The following is a 15791-nucleotide window of genomic DNA, read 5'->3' as shown; positions in this document are numbered from 1 at the left end:
ATAACCAATGTACACCAGTGGCGGCTGTTGGAGTTTTCTCCAGAGGGGGCTATAAATTCAAAATAGACGTATACCAAAAAATAATCAAACGTATACTAAGTTATCACGCCAGTATATTTATATGAATGCCAACAACAAAAGACATTATAAAAACACTTTATAAAACCTAAACATTACTTCATGTACAGGTTTACTTTTTGTAAATAATTCTTGCCCTCATGAGGCTTTGTGAAGATAAATCGGTGTTTTTTATGGTCCAATATTGTGTCACGAACCTAAAAAAATATAATGTACCAGTTTAAAAATGGTGCTATAAGATGCCATTAGTCAGATTTCGTTTTTTTAATATATAAAAACAATTTATTTTCTGAGAATGCCTTTATTTAAGAGCAACAATGCAAATTAACAAACATCTAAAAAAAAGTACACTATAATATATATTTTTTCCCTTGTGAATCCCAGATTGTTCACGCATATTTGCTTTTTCTAAAAAGTGCTTTCAATCAGTCCTACCTGTCTTTATCCATGCTGGATAGATCCCGATGTTTGAAAAAGGAAGCGGGAAAGCAGAATAAAGTGTTAGCCTTTCTACATGCAGTTAGCTAATCCTTTTTGCTAAACCAGGTACTGAAAAAGGACGGTTCTTTTGCCATTTCTCTCTATCTCTCTCCAATGCGTCTGCAACCACCATGACTCAACCTGTCAATCATCCGCAGAATGCCTGCGCTATGCAGGAGGTGGTGAGCAAATACACTTCCTGTCAACTCAGATCTCAGATTAGCTGTGCCCTGGGCTCTCCTTATACCATTGTATAGCAGAGGAGCTACCGTGCATGTACAACTTTCAACAAGAGTCATTGGGGAAAGATTTTTTGGGCCCTAGGGCAGAAATAGGTTATCAATGCGATGAAAAATGGACTGACGCTTTAAAGTAAATATTTATCTTGCACATTAAAAAATACATATTAATAAATGTTGAAATTTTTTAATGTTAGTTTAAAATCATAAAAAATACATATACATTTTAATGTTTTAATCAGGGTTGTGAGTGGGTGGGGTGGTGCCCTAGCGCCCTCTATTTGCCAGTCGCCACTGATGCACACTGAGGGGTGGCCGAAAGCGGATAGGCACCAGAACCTCAGGGTCAGTCTACACTGTTCCAACAGGAGAGCACAACGTCCACATTTTCTAAATAAAGATAAACTATATTTTATTTTTTAAATTTGACGATGATCTAGTTAGATCTGGTGAACTGTAAAGTGCCTTGAGATGACATGTGTTATGAACTGGGGCTATAGAAATAAACTGAATTGAATTTAATTGAAACTGAATTATACTTTCCTACAGCATTTGCTAACAAATAGACACATACTGTAGATACAAAAATTTTTGTAGATAAAAGGTATAGCGAACATCTTTTCCATTGTCATTACTTACCTGCTTTTATCAATAATCATTTTGCAAGATTTTTTCAATTGTTGCTCGCAACTATAGCTCACACTATATGACGAAACTGCAGGGTTTAGAAGTTCACACACTGTGCGACTCAACCCTCAGTGAACCAGGTCGGACTCAGCTCCGCAGTGAGATGGGGCTACTCGAAATCGTTTGTCCGGAAGCCAAACGTGTAGAAGAGGAATATGAAGCTCAATACAGTGAAACACGCTGCCTTGGCAATTTGTGCAGTTTTGTTTGCTTTACAGCCCTAAAAAGAAAAGGCGGCGACGTATTTGTACAAAGACATGGCTGAGCAAACGTGGCTACTACTATCTGTCAATTTTACATTAAGAACTCCATTTCACTCGCAACCCCGCCATCCTTCTGTGTTTACATCTGAGAGGAAGAAGAAGAAATCCTTGTTTGCGCATGCACACTGAGTGATTTGCCCATGACAGCCGACTGAATTTCAAACATTTGATCGGGAGGTATTCGTGGTGGCTGTTTGCCCCTCGCTACCCCCTGTACACTACACAATGTACAACACAGAATCAGGCTGAAAGTTGGCCCGAACGAAAAATTCTCGCATGACTGAAAAATCTGAAAATACAGTGTATGCCCAGCTTAAAGGGGAATGCCGTTTTTTTTACATTGGGCCCTTGAATTTACGTTATTACATCATGTTCTACTCACCCATATAAGTTTTGTGTCATTTGGAGCCGTTCTGAAGATATTCCGTTAGGTTATATCCAAGTAACGTCTTCCTATGGGCAACGACTTGAAGGCAGCAACTGAACTGTTCATAATTTATCATATATGGTACGCCACCATTCATAACATGTAGGCGAATCACTGTCCCCCAGACATCCACGGGTATATTTTTTATATCTATATGTTTTAAAAACAAAGCGACACGTGTATGACGTCATCCGTGCACGTGGACTGGAGACGTAACAGGAAGCCCGGGCCACACGCGGCTACGCTCTACCCCTTCTATTCATTCAGCTAGCTAATCTGAATCGTTCAATTCCATTTCGAGAGCGAGATCATCTGTGGCAGCAGCACTAGACATCTTCCAGGCATGTGAGTAAAACTAGCTCCAGTTCAGCGGACAGGATGACGCGCGGACGACGTCATACACGCACCGCTTTGTTTTTAAAAGATAAAAATATAAAAAATATAACCACAGCTGTCTGGGGGACAGTGATTCGCCTACATGTTAAGTTTGTGCCTTCAAATCGATCGCCCATAGGAAGACGTTGCTTGGATATAACGGAATTAGGGCTGGGCGATATAGAAAAAAAGCTTATCGATAAAAAAAAATGCATATTGATCAATATCGATAATTATTGAAAAGATTTGAAACCATATTTTATGTGCAGCTCTGCCTGGACTTTTTATAATATTGCTAAATGATTTAATTTTAATAAAAAACACAAACACAGACTTCAAATTAAATCTTTATTTAACCAACTTTTTTAACCATAACAGAATTGTTTTAAAGAAAAATAACTTAAGAGACCTGGGTTATGTTATTAAATACTGACAAAGAATAAACTAAAGTGACCAGAAAAGTGACCAAAATAAATATAACAAATAAATAAATGCCCCCCCATCGCCGCCGCCGCCCCCGTTTCCTGCTTTAACCTGAGTTATTACTTTGAAGTTTTTGGCCCCTCAGCATTTTTATCTCAATTGTTAGAACTACGTGGAAAACTGCCCAGAACTGAAAATATATATATATTTTCCCGAAATTCCTGAAGATTCCTCGGAGGAGAGCAAAGCTCGTACTCCTGCGGGTGTGAGCGGCTGAGATGATAAAAAAAAAAAAAGTTGGTTGTGTTATCAGACTTGGTTTTCACTGGTTCCCTACAAATTTTCCAGATGACTGTGGTTTGTTTTTGGTCCGACTTGCCATGACCGAAATACTGCCAGACTGCCGAACTACAAAAACCCTTCTTTGAAACAATTTCCTCCGACTCTCCTTGCTGCGACATCTTCATGTGCTCTGTGTTGTGGTTTGAGAGGGCGGCGCTTGGTGACGGCGTGCCTGGGTCCGCGATTGTGATTGGTTGGGAGGAAGCAGTGACTAGCATAAACCTACATGCTAGGCTACAATGAGAAGGAAGGAAAACTGTGTTTCTTTTTTGTCGAACTTTTATCGACTCTCTTTTTTTCTATTGCGCCACACGTCTATCGATCGATATATATCGTTATTGAATTATCGCCCAGCCCTAAAGGGAGTATCTTCAGAACGGCTTCAACTGACACAAGACTGATATGGTTGAGTAGAACCATATTCGGGCAAGTGACTTTTGTATTTCATTTGCCCAGAAACAATTTTTATTTGCGCAGTATAATGTTTGATAAATACTGTATAGTTCCTAATATTCATTTTTGTATATATCTCAATGAAACATGTTTATTTTATAAATGTTTTATTTAAGAGTCACGGTATGTTTATACAAGATAATACTATTATTATAATGTAACTTTTCTAGAGAATCATTATACATAGTTATTTTATACAGGGTTTCCACAGTCGTACATAATTTCAGAATTCCCTGACTTTTAAATGACTCAGGATTAGTTTTCCCTGACAAAGTTAATGCAGCAACAAGACAATAATAATAACATAACAGGTCACCAATTTAACATGTTTAGCTCTATAACATTTAAATGCACCTCTCCAATGTCTAAGAGAAAAAAAAATTAATGAACATTTTTTAATGTATGACCTGCATCACTGTACAGAAGACTGCCATATGATAGCCATATTTACACTGTGCACATGGCATACAATTATGCCAATTTTCCTAATCCCTGACCGATTCCCGGACAAAATTCACGCCATCTGGCAGAAAATCACGCGGCTTTTTCAAATCATGCGAGAATGTGTACAAAACAACAAAAATGGTGCCGGCAACGCTTCTGGGTCGTTTTCATCGAATGTCGGCGATTTTAAAGTCATTTTGAGTGATAAATAATTTTTTTTTGTGATCATTGCACTTGCCCGGCCGGCAAATGCAAGGAAATTTGTACGCTTCCAACAATAAAAACTACTTGCCCTGGGAGATCGGGCGATGGTTAACAGCGTTTATTTCTACAGCACCAATTCACAACACATGTAATCTCAAAGCACTTTGGTTCAAAGTGTTCTTTCTAAGGAAAACAAGCTGATTGTATTGACTCATTGACTCGAAAGTAATCTCTTAGACCAATCATGCTTGTAGCGACAGTGGAGAGGAAAACTTCCTTTTTATGGGAAAAGACCTCCGGCAGAACCAGGCTCAGTGTGAGCAGCCATCTGCCGAGACTGACTGGGGTTCAAGGAGACAGAAGAAGATATACAGAAAGAAGCAGAGATACAAAAGGCAACAGTCAACCAACTCCACGGGCGGCCCCCTCCAGGAAACACACAGACTGGCAGATGAGCCAGTATCAAAGGCAGGACACACTGTTAGTCACAGTAAGAAAAACAGGACTACAATGAAAAACAGGCCAAGCCTCGACATCTACAGTATAACAGTTCAGTATAATAAGGTGCTAGTGGCAGCAGCACAGTTGATATTTCTCTCCAGGATGGTGTAATGGCCAAACAGGAATAGACCAGATCAAGCTGCTTTGATGAGAAAAAGCAAGAGAGAACATACATTTAGAGGTTGAACTAACAAATACCACAGAATGGGAGAATAGAGATGGAATGAAGCAGAATGAATGAAAAGGGGTCCCTATGTCCTCCAGCAGTCTAAGCCTGTAGCAGCATAACTCCAGAGATAACTGAGGATAACAAAAAAGGATAATAAAATTTCATATATATTTACCTATTGGACCCTTATGGCAACAGTGAACATGTGAAAGCAATTTGTTAGGTTATTATCCAGCAGCTGGATATAAATTCTCAGTTTTATATTGGCAAACGAGACCCTATAAAAGGTATGGTGCCTTTTAATAATCGCTAACTTTTAGTTCATTTTGGTGGCTAACTAAACAAAAACACATACTTTATAAAAATAAAAATAAATAAAAGAAAATGCATCTTCAACAACAAAAAAAACTTTTAAACTTTTTGAATGCCAAATAGGCCAATTTCTCAACTTTAACCTAGATCCACATAAATAGAAACATTTCATGCCATTTATTACTCAAAGCTTTAGATGACTGAAAGATTAATGTTAGATATAAAAGCCAAAGTGTCTGTTCCTGTTTGAAGTCTGTCCCACTGTATCTCCTCAAGACCGATTGCAGAAATGAGCCTTCAGGTCTGCAACTGTTGTGGTTGGTCCAAAGTGACGACCTATCAGGGCTTGAGGATCCACCAAGGCAGAATGGGATGCACGCCGCAGGGTGTGAGGATCACACAGCCTCAGCAGCAGTACATCAGCGCTTTTGCAGGACAGGAAAAGGTTGATCTGAGCTACAAGCTTGACCAGAGCATGTTCAAAACAGGTGGGCTGATTATGTGATTTTAGATCTTGATTCTACAAAAAAGACTAATTAAATAGGCAAGGTCATTCAGCAATTTATTGATGACCTGCCTCTTCAAATATATATTCAACAGAAAGTACAAATTACTATTCAGACATGAGCCTCCAGATCTGTCACTGTGGCTGGAATAAAATGACGAGTTATCGTGGGCTGAGAATCCACCAGGGGAGGATGGGCTGCACACCGAAGGGGGCGGCGATTCCAAAGGAAGAGCAGAAATTCTGGAAAGATTGCTGGAACCCACAAGTGGGTCACAAAAATTACCCTCCATCAAATATAGTGAAAATAAAAAAGGAGGTATAAAGATAATTTTAGCATTTTCATATTTTAGTTAAACAATTTTCCATTTAAACACCCGTTGAATTTTGTCTTCCTAACTTCACAGAATTCCCCTCCAACACCAAGGATAAAAAACTTCAACAACTCTTCAGCAGCAGTCAGGGTCAAAAAGCAACGGAACCCAAGTATGATCAATGGTCATATTTAGTCTAACGAGGATTCATTTCAATCTAATTAATCTAAATGTTTTCTTTTTCATCACAACTTTTACATGTCCTGCAGCCTCTGAAAATGCAACAAGATCAAAGTCGCGCCGTTATGTGGAGGAGCATGCCATGTTTTCAAAGGTAAAGATAAATTTTATTTTTGATTACTTTTAGTTTAAATTAAATTTGATTATTGTATAATTTTTTATTACCTGTGAAAAATCTTACAATGATTCAGAACACAGAAAACATTATACAGAATACATTATAAGTTTATATTCTCCTTTAGACACAACTTTAGTTTTCTTCCTTTTCCTTCAAGTTAGAAGAAAAACCTTATTTAACCCCTATTAATGATTAAGAGGGGTTTAATAAGTCGGCCAGTCGGCCTCGGCAGATGGCCGCTCACACTGAGCCCGGTTCTGCTGGAGGTTTCTTCCTGTTAAAAGGGAGTTTTTCCTCTCCACTGTCACTAAAAGCATGCTTAGTGTGAGGGATTGTATTTGAGTCAATGAGTCAATGCAATCAACTGGTTTTCCTTAGATAGAAAACTTTGTATCAATTTGACTGTATGATCTGGTTGAACTGTAAAGTGCCTTGAGATGACATGTGTTGTGAATTTGGCGCTATATATATAAACTGAACTGAATTGAATTGAATTATCCTTTTGGCATTTACTGTAAGTTGATCGGACAAAAATAAAACTGCTATTGAAACTATATTGACAATGCTTTAAAAAAGAACGTTTTGGGATCATTAATTAAACTGGTCTCAAGCACAATAGGATGCATAAAAAAGATATACAGTGAACCCTCGTTTATCGTGGGGGTTACGTTCCGATAGGTGAAATCCGTGAAGTAGAAACCTTTATTTTTTTACAGTTATTATACAATGAAATACTCCATATAACATTGAAATCAAGGAACAAAAACTTTTTACAGGCCCAAGCATTTGTTTTTTTTTTTTACAAATAACTACTGTACTGTACTGTAAAATAATATAGTTATAAATAAATAAGTAATAATTTTTATCATCAATACGAAATGAAGGGTTAATATTGCGGATTGGAACGGGAGAAAATGAAAAATACAAAGTACAGTAGGACAAATAGTGACTGACGTGTACAGTACAGTATTTCACTGTTGTTTGACGGAGCCGCTGCATCCTGACTCTGCTCTGTGGCGTTCATTTCTTCTAAAGCCTGCGGTGCAGGTGTGCTTTTTGGAGAGAAGAACATAGTTATCGGTAGTTGTTGTCGCTCTTTTTTCTTCTGGGCCAAAAGATCCTTATAAACCGACATGCCACCATTAATAGGTTTGACAATAAAGTTTAACAATGCATGATGCAAATCCGTGAAGCAGCGAGACCGTGAAAAGTGAACTGTGTTATAGCGAGGGTTCACTGTACATGATTCTTTAACAAGCATGTTTCACAGCTTGTATTTTAGACAGTAGGTTTCATTTATCTTTGTTTTTTAATGAAACTTAAGTGAGAAAGAAAAATGTATTAATCCGATTTGATGATCAGATGAATCAGTGATGATCTGGAACATTTTTTCAGCCATCTGTTTTCCTTTCTTACATTTGCAAACTAATCTTTAAATTTCAATCTGTGTATTAAACACTTAACTTAAGGATGAAAGATATTGATATACGAGTTAAGTCTGAAGTTAACTGATTTTACCGAATGACTGATGATTATTAATTAATAGGCGGCCATTTTCATAAAGCCATAGCTTTCTTGTATATCACGAGAGTGTTTCCATTGAAAAAGGGATACATTTTGACAGTATCTTCTTTGATTCTTTGCTAAAATGTTATATAAAAACTGTATCTCAGTCTGTGAATTATTCCTTTCTGATTATACATCTTGCTGTCTTGGACCTCATACTCTGTATCATCTCTAGGGCTGCAACTAACGATTATTTTGAAAATCGATGAATCGGCCGATTATTTTTTCGATTAATCGATGAATCGGACACAAAATATTTTTTTTATATTAACCTCTTCATTCCAAAATAAACATTTTAGACAGAAAAAACAAGCACGCAAGTACAGGTTTCTCATTAACTGTACTGGTGCAATATGAAAAATAAATGTTTGTGTTAAAACTACGCAAACTTACATGAGAAATGTAGCTGTACATCCACAAAATATAGGGTATTTTGTTTCATAAAGCGGAAAAAGAGACAGGCATTTTTGTTTTTTAAAGCCCCTAAGGGGTTCAAACAATAGGTCCCCCCATTTCAACAAATGAGGTTTTTTTAGACTAGAAGAGTTCTGCCTTTTAAGACAGGAAAGTATAGCAGTTAAAGTTGCTACTTGAGAAAATACTGAACCATAGAGATAAAAATAGCCCTGTGATTCAAATTATAAATTGTATTTGGAATAAAAATGAGAGAACTAGGGATGCTAAAAAACACATCCTCCAAAAACAGATATTTACATGGGAATGTGGCAGATAATTAATTGACATATTACTGATCTTGCTGGATTTTATTCTGCTTTACTTCCATAAATTGCAGGATCTTCTTTACTTTATCTTTGCCAGAAGATTTAAACTTTAAAAGCCTTGCCCTCATAATTTGCAAATTAATTTATTTATAAAGAAAATATAAACGCTGCTTAAGCTAATTCAAATGAAATTAAAAGTAAAATAAGTAGCCAACCTTATCACTGTCTGTAACCTACTAACAAGCTAAGGAAAGCATCAGATGAGCTACCTGAGAAACTAACGTTACGTTTCCCCACTTTAAAATGAAACAAACATGGTTACTCATCCTGCTGATGAGCTCTCTTCACTGCCATTGAAGGCTCCAACGTGTTTTCTTTTCAGGTGCTGCGTCATAACAGTGGTGCTTCCCTGCCATGTTCATTTGTTTTTACAAAAGTTGCATGTTACAACTTTTTTCACTTTACAAAGCGCAGGCTATTTTAATTATTGTGATCAATTTGCGCCGTCAATCCCGGGGCATGCGCGCTTCATTTGCAGTCTGGACGCTGAGGGTAAACTCCTCACTAAAATCCTGCGGCTCTGACTGCAGCGCTGAGAGGAATTCCTGTGGGAGAGAGAGAAAGGGGTTGGGATGGGGGAGGCGCCCCACGGCAGCAGCTGCCGCTGGAGGAGAAGAGTAGGAACGATACATGCTTTCACGTAAGAGTCTCCAAAAGCCGCCAGTGACACCGTAAAAAGTCGCCAGATTTGTCGCTAGTAGCTTTTTAAAGAAATAGTCGCTGGAGGGGTCTGAAAAGTCGCTGAGTTGTCAACACTGCAACTGCGGCGCTGACTCGCTCTGCCGTATTTTTTTTTCTTCCCCGGAATGACGGCGGCGGCGGATGACGCATTAATCGCGCGACACAACTAATCGATGATTAAATTCGTTGCCAACGCTTTCAAAAGTCGATTTTTATCGATTTTATCGATTCGTTGTTGCAGCCCTAATCATCTCCTGAGCTGGATTTATGGTTAAACCCTGATTTAGTTGTCATTAATAACTTAACCTCAAATTAACATTCTACCAATTGGATATTAAAGCTGCTCTCTTGATTTTTTTGTTGTTGTTGTTTAAGTGCAATATTTGACTCAATAATTTAGTTTTTGGGGGAATAATGGATTGAAATCTAAAGTTTGTAAAATTTGAAAAAATACATTTCATAAATTGAAATGTTAATAAAATAATACATAACTGAATTTTCTAATGGTTTTATTAAAACATTTTTCAAATATGATGGTGAAGATACTCAGGCATCCAAGTCACTGTCATTCCAAATAGTTAGAAAACAATCCACTGGACTTTCCAAGTTTTTAAGACATTTTGGTGCCTGTCCAGGAAGCTTTTTCAATTAAATTAATTTTGAATTAAAAAAGCTTCATGGATGGGAAGCGAAATGTCTTCAAACTTGGAAACAATGTGCAGTGGATTGTTTTTTAGCTTTTTTGGAAGAACATTTTTTGAACAGTTTTGTGACTGGATTTTCGAATTTCAAGTTATAACTGTGTTCTTTGTTTCCAACAATGATGCATCAAAATTCACTTTATAAACTCACAGTATTATTAAAAAAATATTTTCACTTTTTATCTTCAGAGACCAGAGGTCTGCTGGAGCTCTGTGAGCTGTTATAATGACACAACAGCAGCCTCTGGAATCAAGGAGGAGCCTGTTTCATGTACGTTAAAAGAGTTTCTCTCTTCCATAACTTTGGAGGATAAAAAATCCTGGTGTTGATCATGACAATGGATTAATTTGCAGCTCCAGACGTGTCTCCTCAAATATCCCCAGATCTTCACAATGTATCATGGGGCAAGTTTGACATCTCCTCACATCACCTTCAGGTAAGCCGATTAGCTGGGAATTTCTGCCTCACCTTCATTCAAATTGTTATTCTTTGTTATATTTTTACAATTTATGTTGATTTAGGATAAATTATACCTAAAATTCCTTAAATTAGTAAATTGTTTTAGAAAATGTTAGATAGCCAGTCAGTACACTAGGAATGTGTTTAATATTTGAAAAATATTCACCTTTTAGATGAAACGTTTACCCAACAAGCTTCCAGCTGTTGTATTTATGGAAGCAGTCATCCATTCAGAGGAAGACTATAGATCTGTCATCAGACTTCCAGCGACTCTGCCTGTAGTCCTGAACGACGAGAAAGATTCACCATTACCAGCATCAGGGCAGGAGGCACCGAGATCTCAGCTTCTGAAAGAAATTCAGGATTGTTTAGAAAAATTAAGAAAGAAGAGAGATGAGATGAAGAGAAACGACAGCCTATCAAACTCAGGTCATGAGGTAAAAAAAACAAAAAAAAATTTTGCCTTTTAATTTTTTTTAACAGATTCATCCACAGGGATTCAGTTGCCAGTAGGGCTGGGCGATATGGAAAAAAAACTATATCACGATATGGATTATTTTATATCACGATAACGATATATATCACGATATACCACAACTGATGTTGCATTTTATGTTTTCATAGTCCGTCAGATGGACAGGGTTGAAAAAAATCTTTCATCGCCTATTTTTTACCCATCATCTTGTTTCCTAATATGAGAATCCCAACCCCAAACCAAGAACACCAGTTATGCAATTTGCGGCCATGACAGTGAACAGTGAAAAAGTTTATCACGATAGAAAAAATAGAGGAGAAAGGTCACGATAGACATGTTTCTCTCGTCCTCACGATATATATCGCCATATCGCCCAGCTCTAGTTGCCAGCATTTCAACTGTTTGACTTTGTCAAAGCAGCACAAGATTAGTCTGGATTTTGTTGCAGTTGAAAGTAAAATGTATGTAACATGATCTAACTGTGCAAATTTATGAGTCAGAATGGGGCCAAGTCATTATGGATCCAGACCTACTCAGAGTCTAAGGAGGAGAAAAATACCTGTAGGTACAAATTAATTTATCAGCAGCTAAGTTGAAAAAAAAGTCCAAAAAAGCGATAACCAAATTTCTTTCAGCTCCTTCGGCCAGACAGTCCTTGCTCAAGCATTCCGATGAATCAAGAGCAGCAGCTGCTGAGCAGGTAAATCATTATCTGTGTAATGGTTTGTATTTACTATAAATAATTTTTATTGTATACTGTTTATGTAATGGTCAAAAGAAGTACAGTAACACAAACCAGTAGGGCTGGATTAAGAAAATTGCTTTTCCAATTCTGAAATGATTCTATATTTATTCCTAAAGATTAATGCAAATAACTAAGGACCACTTGAAAAAAAAATGCATTTTCCACTTTTCTGAGAGCCACCATTAACTATCATCACTTTATAACATTTTCTGCTCAATGTTAATATAATATCAATATTAATAATTTGTTATTAACACATAAAAAAGGTCTGCTAGCCAGATCAATCACTGTTTTTAAATAAAGTCAGGATAAATAATTAAGCATTGGGAGCATTAAAGCCATAAAAAACCAACAGGATCCAACAATCTGAGCTTCATTAAAGTAAACTGGCATAATTCTGAATTCTACAAGTATCCATCTGGAAATCCTCCCGTAGAAAAGGTTTGCTAAAGGGAGGGACATTCAGTAGGATTCTTCCAGCTGATTGGGCACCTGCCTCCCATGTCAAGTTTTTAGCCAATCACAGCAGCAGTAGCAGCTGAGACGTATCACATTCTTGATTTTTTTTAAGCTCTAACTGAAACTCTTAAATAATCGGGACTAGGGGACAAACATCTTACTAACCACCAAGGCAAAACATGCGCCTTTTTTTCTAGTTTTTCAGAAAGAAATAGAGGCTAGTCCAGCTTAATCCAGTGCAGCCATGTATGTTTTGCTCCAACCTTCTACATCTAGGTGACGTCATACACATCACTGCATTTTATTGCTCTGAAACATTTCTGTATCGAACCAAAAGTATCTGTTGGCTTCTGGCAAAACGTTTTTTTTGGGAGTTTTTTAAATTTACAAATCTAGAAACGATTCATCTGGCTTGTAAGGTAATGATCAGAGGTGTCACAGGTATTAATGTTTATTGCTCAAGTAGAAGTACAAATCCTATTGCTAAAAAAAAACACTTTTGTAGAAATTGATTATCAACTCAAGCTTTTCACTCGAGTAAAAGTCTAAAAGTACCAGTTTTAGAACTACTGAAAGCATAAAAGTAAAAATTATGCAGGAAAAATTTTCATGACAGATGCAGTGCACTAGGTTTTTAAAGGAACATTTTCTACAATTATGGACAATAACTTCCTTTTACTTAATTTTCTTTTATAACTAATGGAAACAGTGTCAAATGTAACTTTGCATCTTGAAAAACAATTTATTTTGGTATGTATGGAACAACAAGTTGGTGCACTACCAAGTCCAACTACAAGGAAATTGACAGTCTTTGATGGTTTTTATTTTTTTAAATACCAACAGACAATGACGAAAATTAGCTTAAATGAAACAAAATTGAGGAGTCTATTTTAAAATGTAAGGAGTAGAATTAAAAAGTTGTCTAAAAATAATTACTCAAGTAAAGTACAGTATAGATAGCCAACATTTCTACTTAGGTAAGGTAACAAAGTTTTTAATTTGTTACTTGACACCTCTACTAATGATTGAAAAATGTTATCAATGTGTGGAGTTTGGAAAATTTGCCTCACTTTTTACCAAAGTAACTGGCTCATTTATAAAATGATGTTATTAAAGTATCATCCAAAACTTTGTGAAACACTGATATGACAAGGATGCACCTATAGATTATATAAACAGATTTATCCATTGATTATTTGCTTGATTAGTTGAAATGTTTTTTTCTGTTTTGTTAGGATCCATTTTTTTTCTTCTGTTTATTTTTTGTTTTGTTATGTTCTTTGCTTTTTTTACAGATATTTTACTCATGAGATATGTATTTGTTATGTTTAAAAGGGAAAATTAATAAGGTAAAAACAATAATACCCTTTATACTGTACTTTACAGTGACCTTTGGTTAATAAAGAGACATTTGAAATGAAATGATTAATCTAAAGACATACATTTGTAAATGACCAATTCCAACAAATATTTTGAACATATAAAAAAATATATTTTAAATGAATTGCAAATGGCAAAATGTATAAAATATATCTACATAAACATGTTATTTTTTTATTATTTTAGAAAGAATTTATTTAATTTTTTTATTTTAAAAAACTGTTTTGAGTTTGCAAGCTGTTTCACTGCTGCAAGTTATTCTTTTTGCAAATAGCTATGTTTGGCAGTCTGAACCATCACTGTTAACAATTAAATTTAATTAACAGAAAAGTTTATGATTATTACAGTTATAGATTAATCACAATTAATCTGATCAATCATTTCAAGTCATTATTAAGAATAACTGCAAAACTTAATTACAAGGTTGATTTGGAAGCATACAAATTAAATAAAATGAAATGTAAAGGTTGTTCTGCTAAAATGACCTCAGAAGCTTTAGAAATGGAAACCAAAATATGAAAGAAAAAAGGAAAAGTGCTTTTCCTGCAAAAAATCTTTTTCAGTCATTGATCAGTGGCAAAATATTCAGAGGGTCCACGGTTATATGTGTTTACTGATGTGAACCAAAGCTGCCTTGAAAAAGCTTTTAATTCATTAAATCATTTGAAACAAACAATCTTTTGATGAGATCACATTTTCCACAGTAACACAGAAATGAAAGGTTGCTCTTTTTTGCTCTTGAGGCAGTTAATGTTCACTCATTCATGTTTTCATGAAAAACATAAATCTGTTTATCTGCTTCTTTTAGATAAACCATATCGTCAGAAAACATCCAAAAGCTCGACCTCCTGTTCTGCCTAAGAAAAAGAACCTACATTCTTTCGCTGGAAAGCCAGAGAAAAATACAAGATCTTCAGTCATCATCAATGGGGAAATGGTTCAGTCAAAAAAGGACAGCAAGGAAGATGAACAGGTGAAATTTCAGTGTTTTTATGCTTGCATGTTTTAGAAAACTAAATTTAGAAATGTTCTTTTTTCCAATACATTTTTTTGGTTTTACATGTTTCTCAGAGAATAGAGCAGCTCTGAGAACCTAAGAACTAGGGCTGAGTGGTATAACCCAAAATTCTTATATAAAGGCAAATATAAGATATTTATTTTTACAGAAAGCAGTGGTCAAAAGCAAGCCTAGCACTTTATACTGTGAAATAGTGTAAATAAACAAATAGGAAATAAGCACGAAAGAGTGTTTTATATGGTGCATAATAGTTTTAACAACAAAGCAAAGACAATTGTTATTTTTTCATTGGTATTTAAATAAAGTGGATGGTATACCATTACTCCAAGTAAGAGATTTACTATGAGGGATTTGGCAAAGATATAGTTAAAAGTAACCAAAATAGTGCAAAAGTTACCAAACACTTCACGGCTTTTTCTTTAAATAATAAAACAAGTTCAAAGTTTTTAATCCAGTCAGTTCATCAGGATTATGATCCTACTTAAATATGATGATGTTGTTCTGAGCAGCAGAGGATCCTCATACCGGCGGGTCATAGTGAAACCTCAGCGAAGCTGTGCTACCTGTCTATGCTCAAATTTGTGTTTATTAATGGTGAACACTCAAAGATTTTAAACAATTGCATGGGGGAATGCAGACCTAAACCCACTTAGCAGCAGAGGTGTCTGCATACAGTCACGTTTAACACGCAAACATCAATGTTTGTCAGAGAACATTACTGCCGGTTTGTGACGTCACGGTGCGGTATCGGCTGTTGAGCAAGTCCCAGTGCTGTACCTGGTGTTTGTCACAACGTGCTATTATCCAAGTAATCTTGAAAGCATTTTTCTTCCAAATGTTGGCTACATATTACGTGTTTTTCCGTTTCCGTTGATGGCAAAACCTCCCTCTTCAAGTTGGCAATCCAACGACGAACCCTTGGTGGATCATGAGTTGGAAAGGTAAAATAA

At 36.1% G+C, this 15791-nt stretch overlaps 1 protein-coding gene across 1 annotated transcript in view; it reads left to right on the top strand.

Annotated features, from left to right (window-relative positions):
• LOC119775027 (neurofilament heavy polypeptide-like) overlaps nucleotides 1–15791 on the top strand; it is a 30294-nt gene that overhangs the window by 920 nt on the left and 13583 nt on the right. The window contains exons 2-11 of the mRNA XM_038272875.1: nucleotides 5674–5885; nucleotides 5998–6221; nucleotides 6310–6388; nucleotides 6486–6550; nucleotides 10494–10575; nucleotides 10659–10741; nucleotides 10938–11201; nucleotides 11740–11800; nucleotides 11875–11939; nucleotides 14632–14796. Coding sequence (XP_038128803.1) covers nucleotides 5687–5885; nucleotides 5998–6221; nucleotides 6310–6388; nucleotides 6486–6550; nucleotides 10494–10575; nucleotides 10659–10741; nucleotides 10938–11201; nucleotides 11740–11800; nucleotides 11875–11939; nucleotides 14632–14796 — 1287 coding nt within the window. The 5' untranslated portion in view covers nucleotides 5674–5686. The remainder of the gene's footprint in view (nucleotides 1–5673; nucleotides 5886–5997; nucleotides 6222–6309; nucleotides 6389–6485; nucleotides 6551–10493; nucleotides 10576–10658; nucleotides 10742–10937; nucleotides 11202–11739; nucleotides 11801–11874; nucleotides 11940–14631; nucleotides 14797–15791) is intronic.

This window comes from Cyprinodon tularosa, unplaced genomic scaffold, assembly GCF_016077235.1.
Source record: "Cyprinodon tularosa strain WSP-4 unplaced genomic scaffold, ASM1607723v1 ctg844, whole genome shotgun sequence".
In the NCBI taxonomy this organism is placed as follows: Eukaryota; Metazoa; Chordata; class Actinopteri; order Cyprinodontiformes; family Cyprinodontidae; genus Cyprinodon; species Cyprinodon tularosa.
Note: the sequence above shows the minus strand (reverse complement) of the source record. Positions and strands in the feature narration are given on the sequence as shown.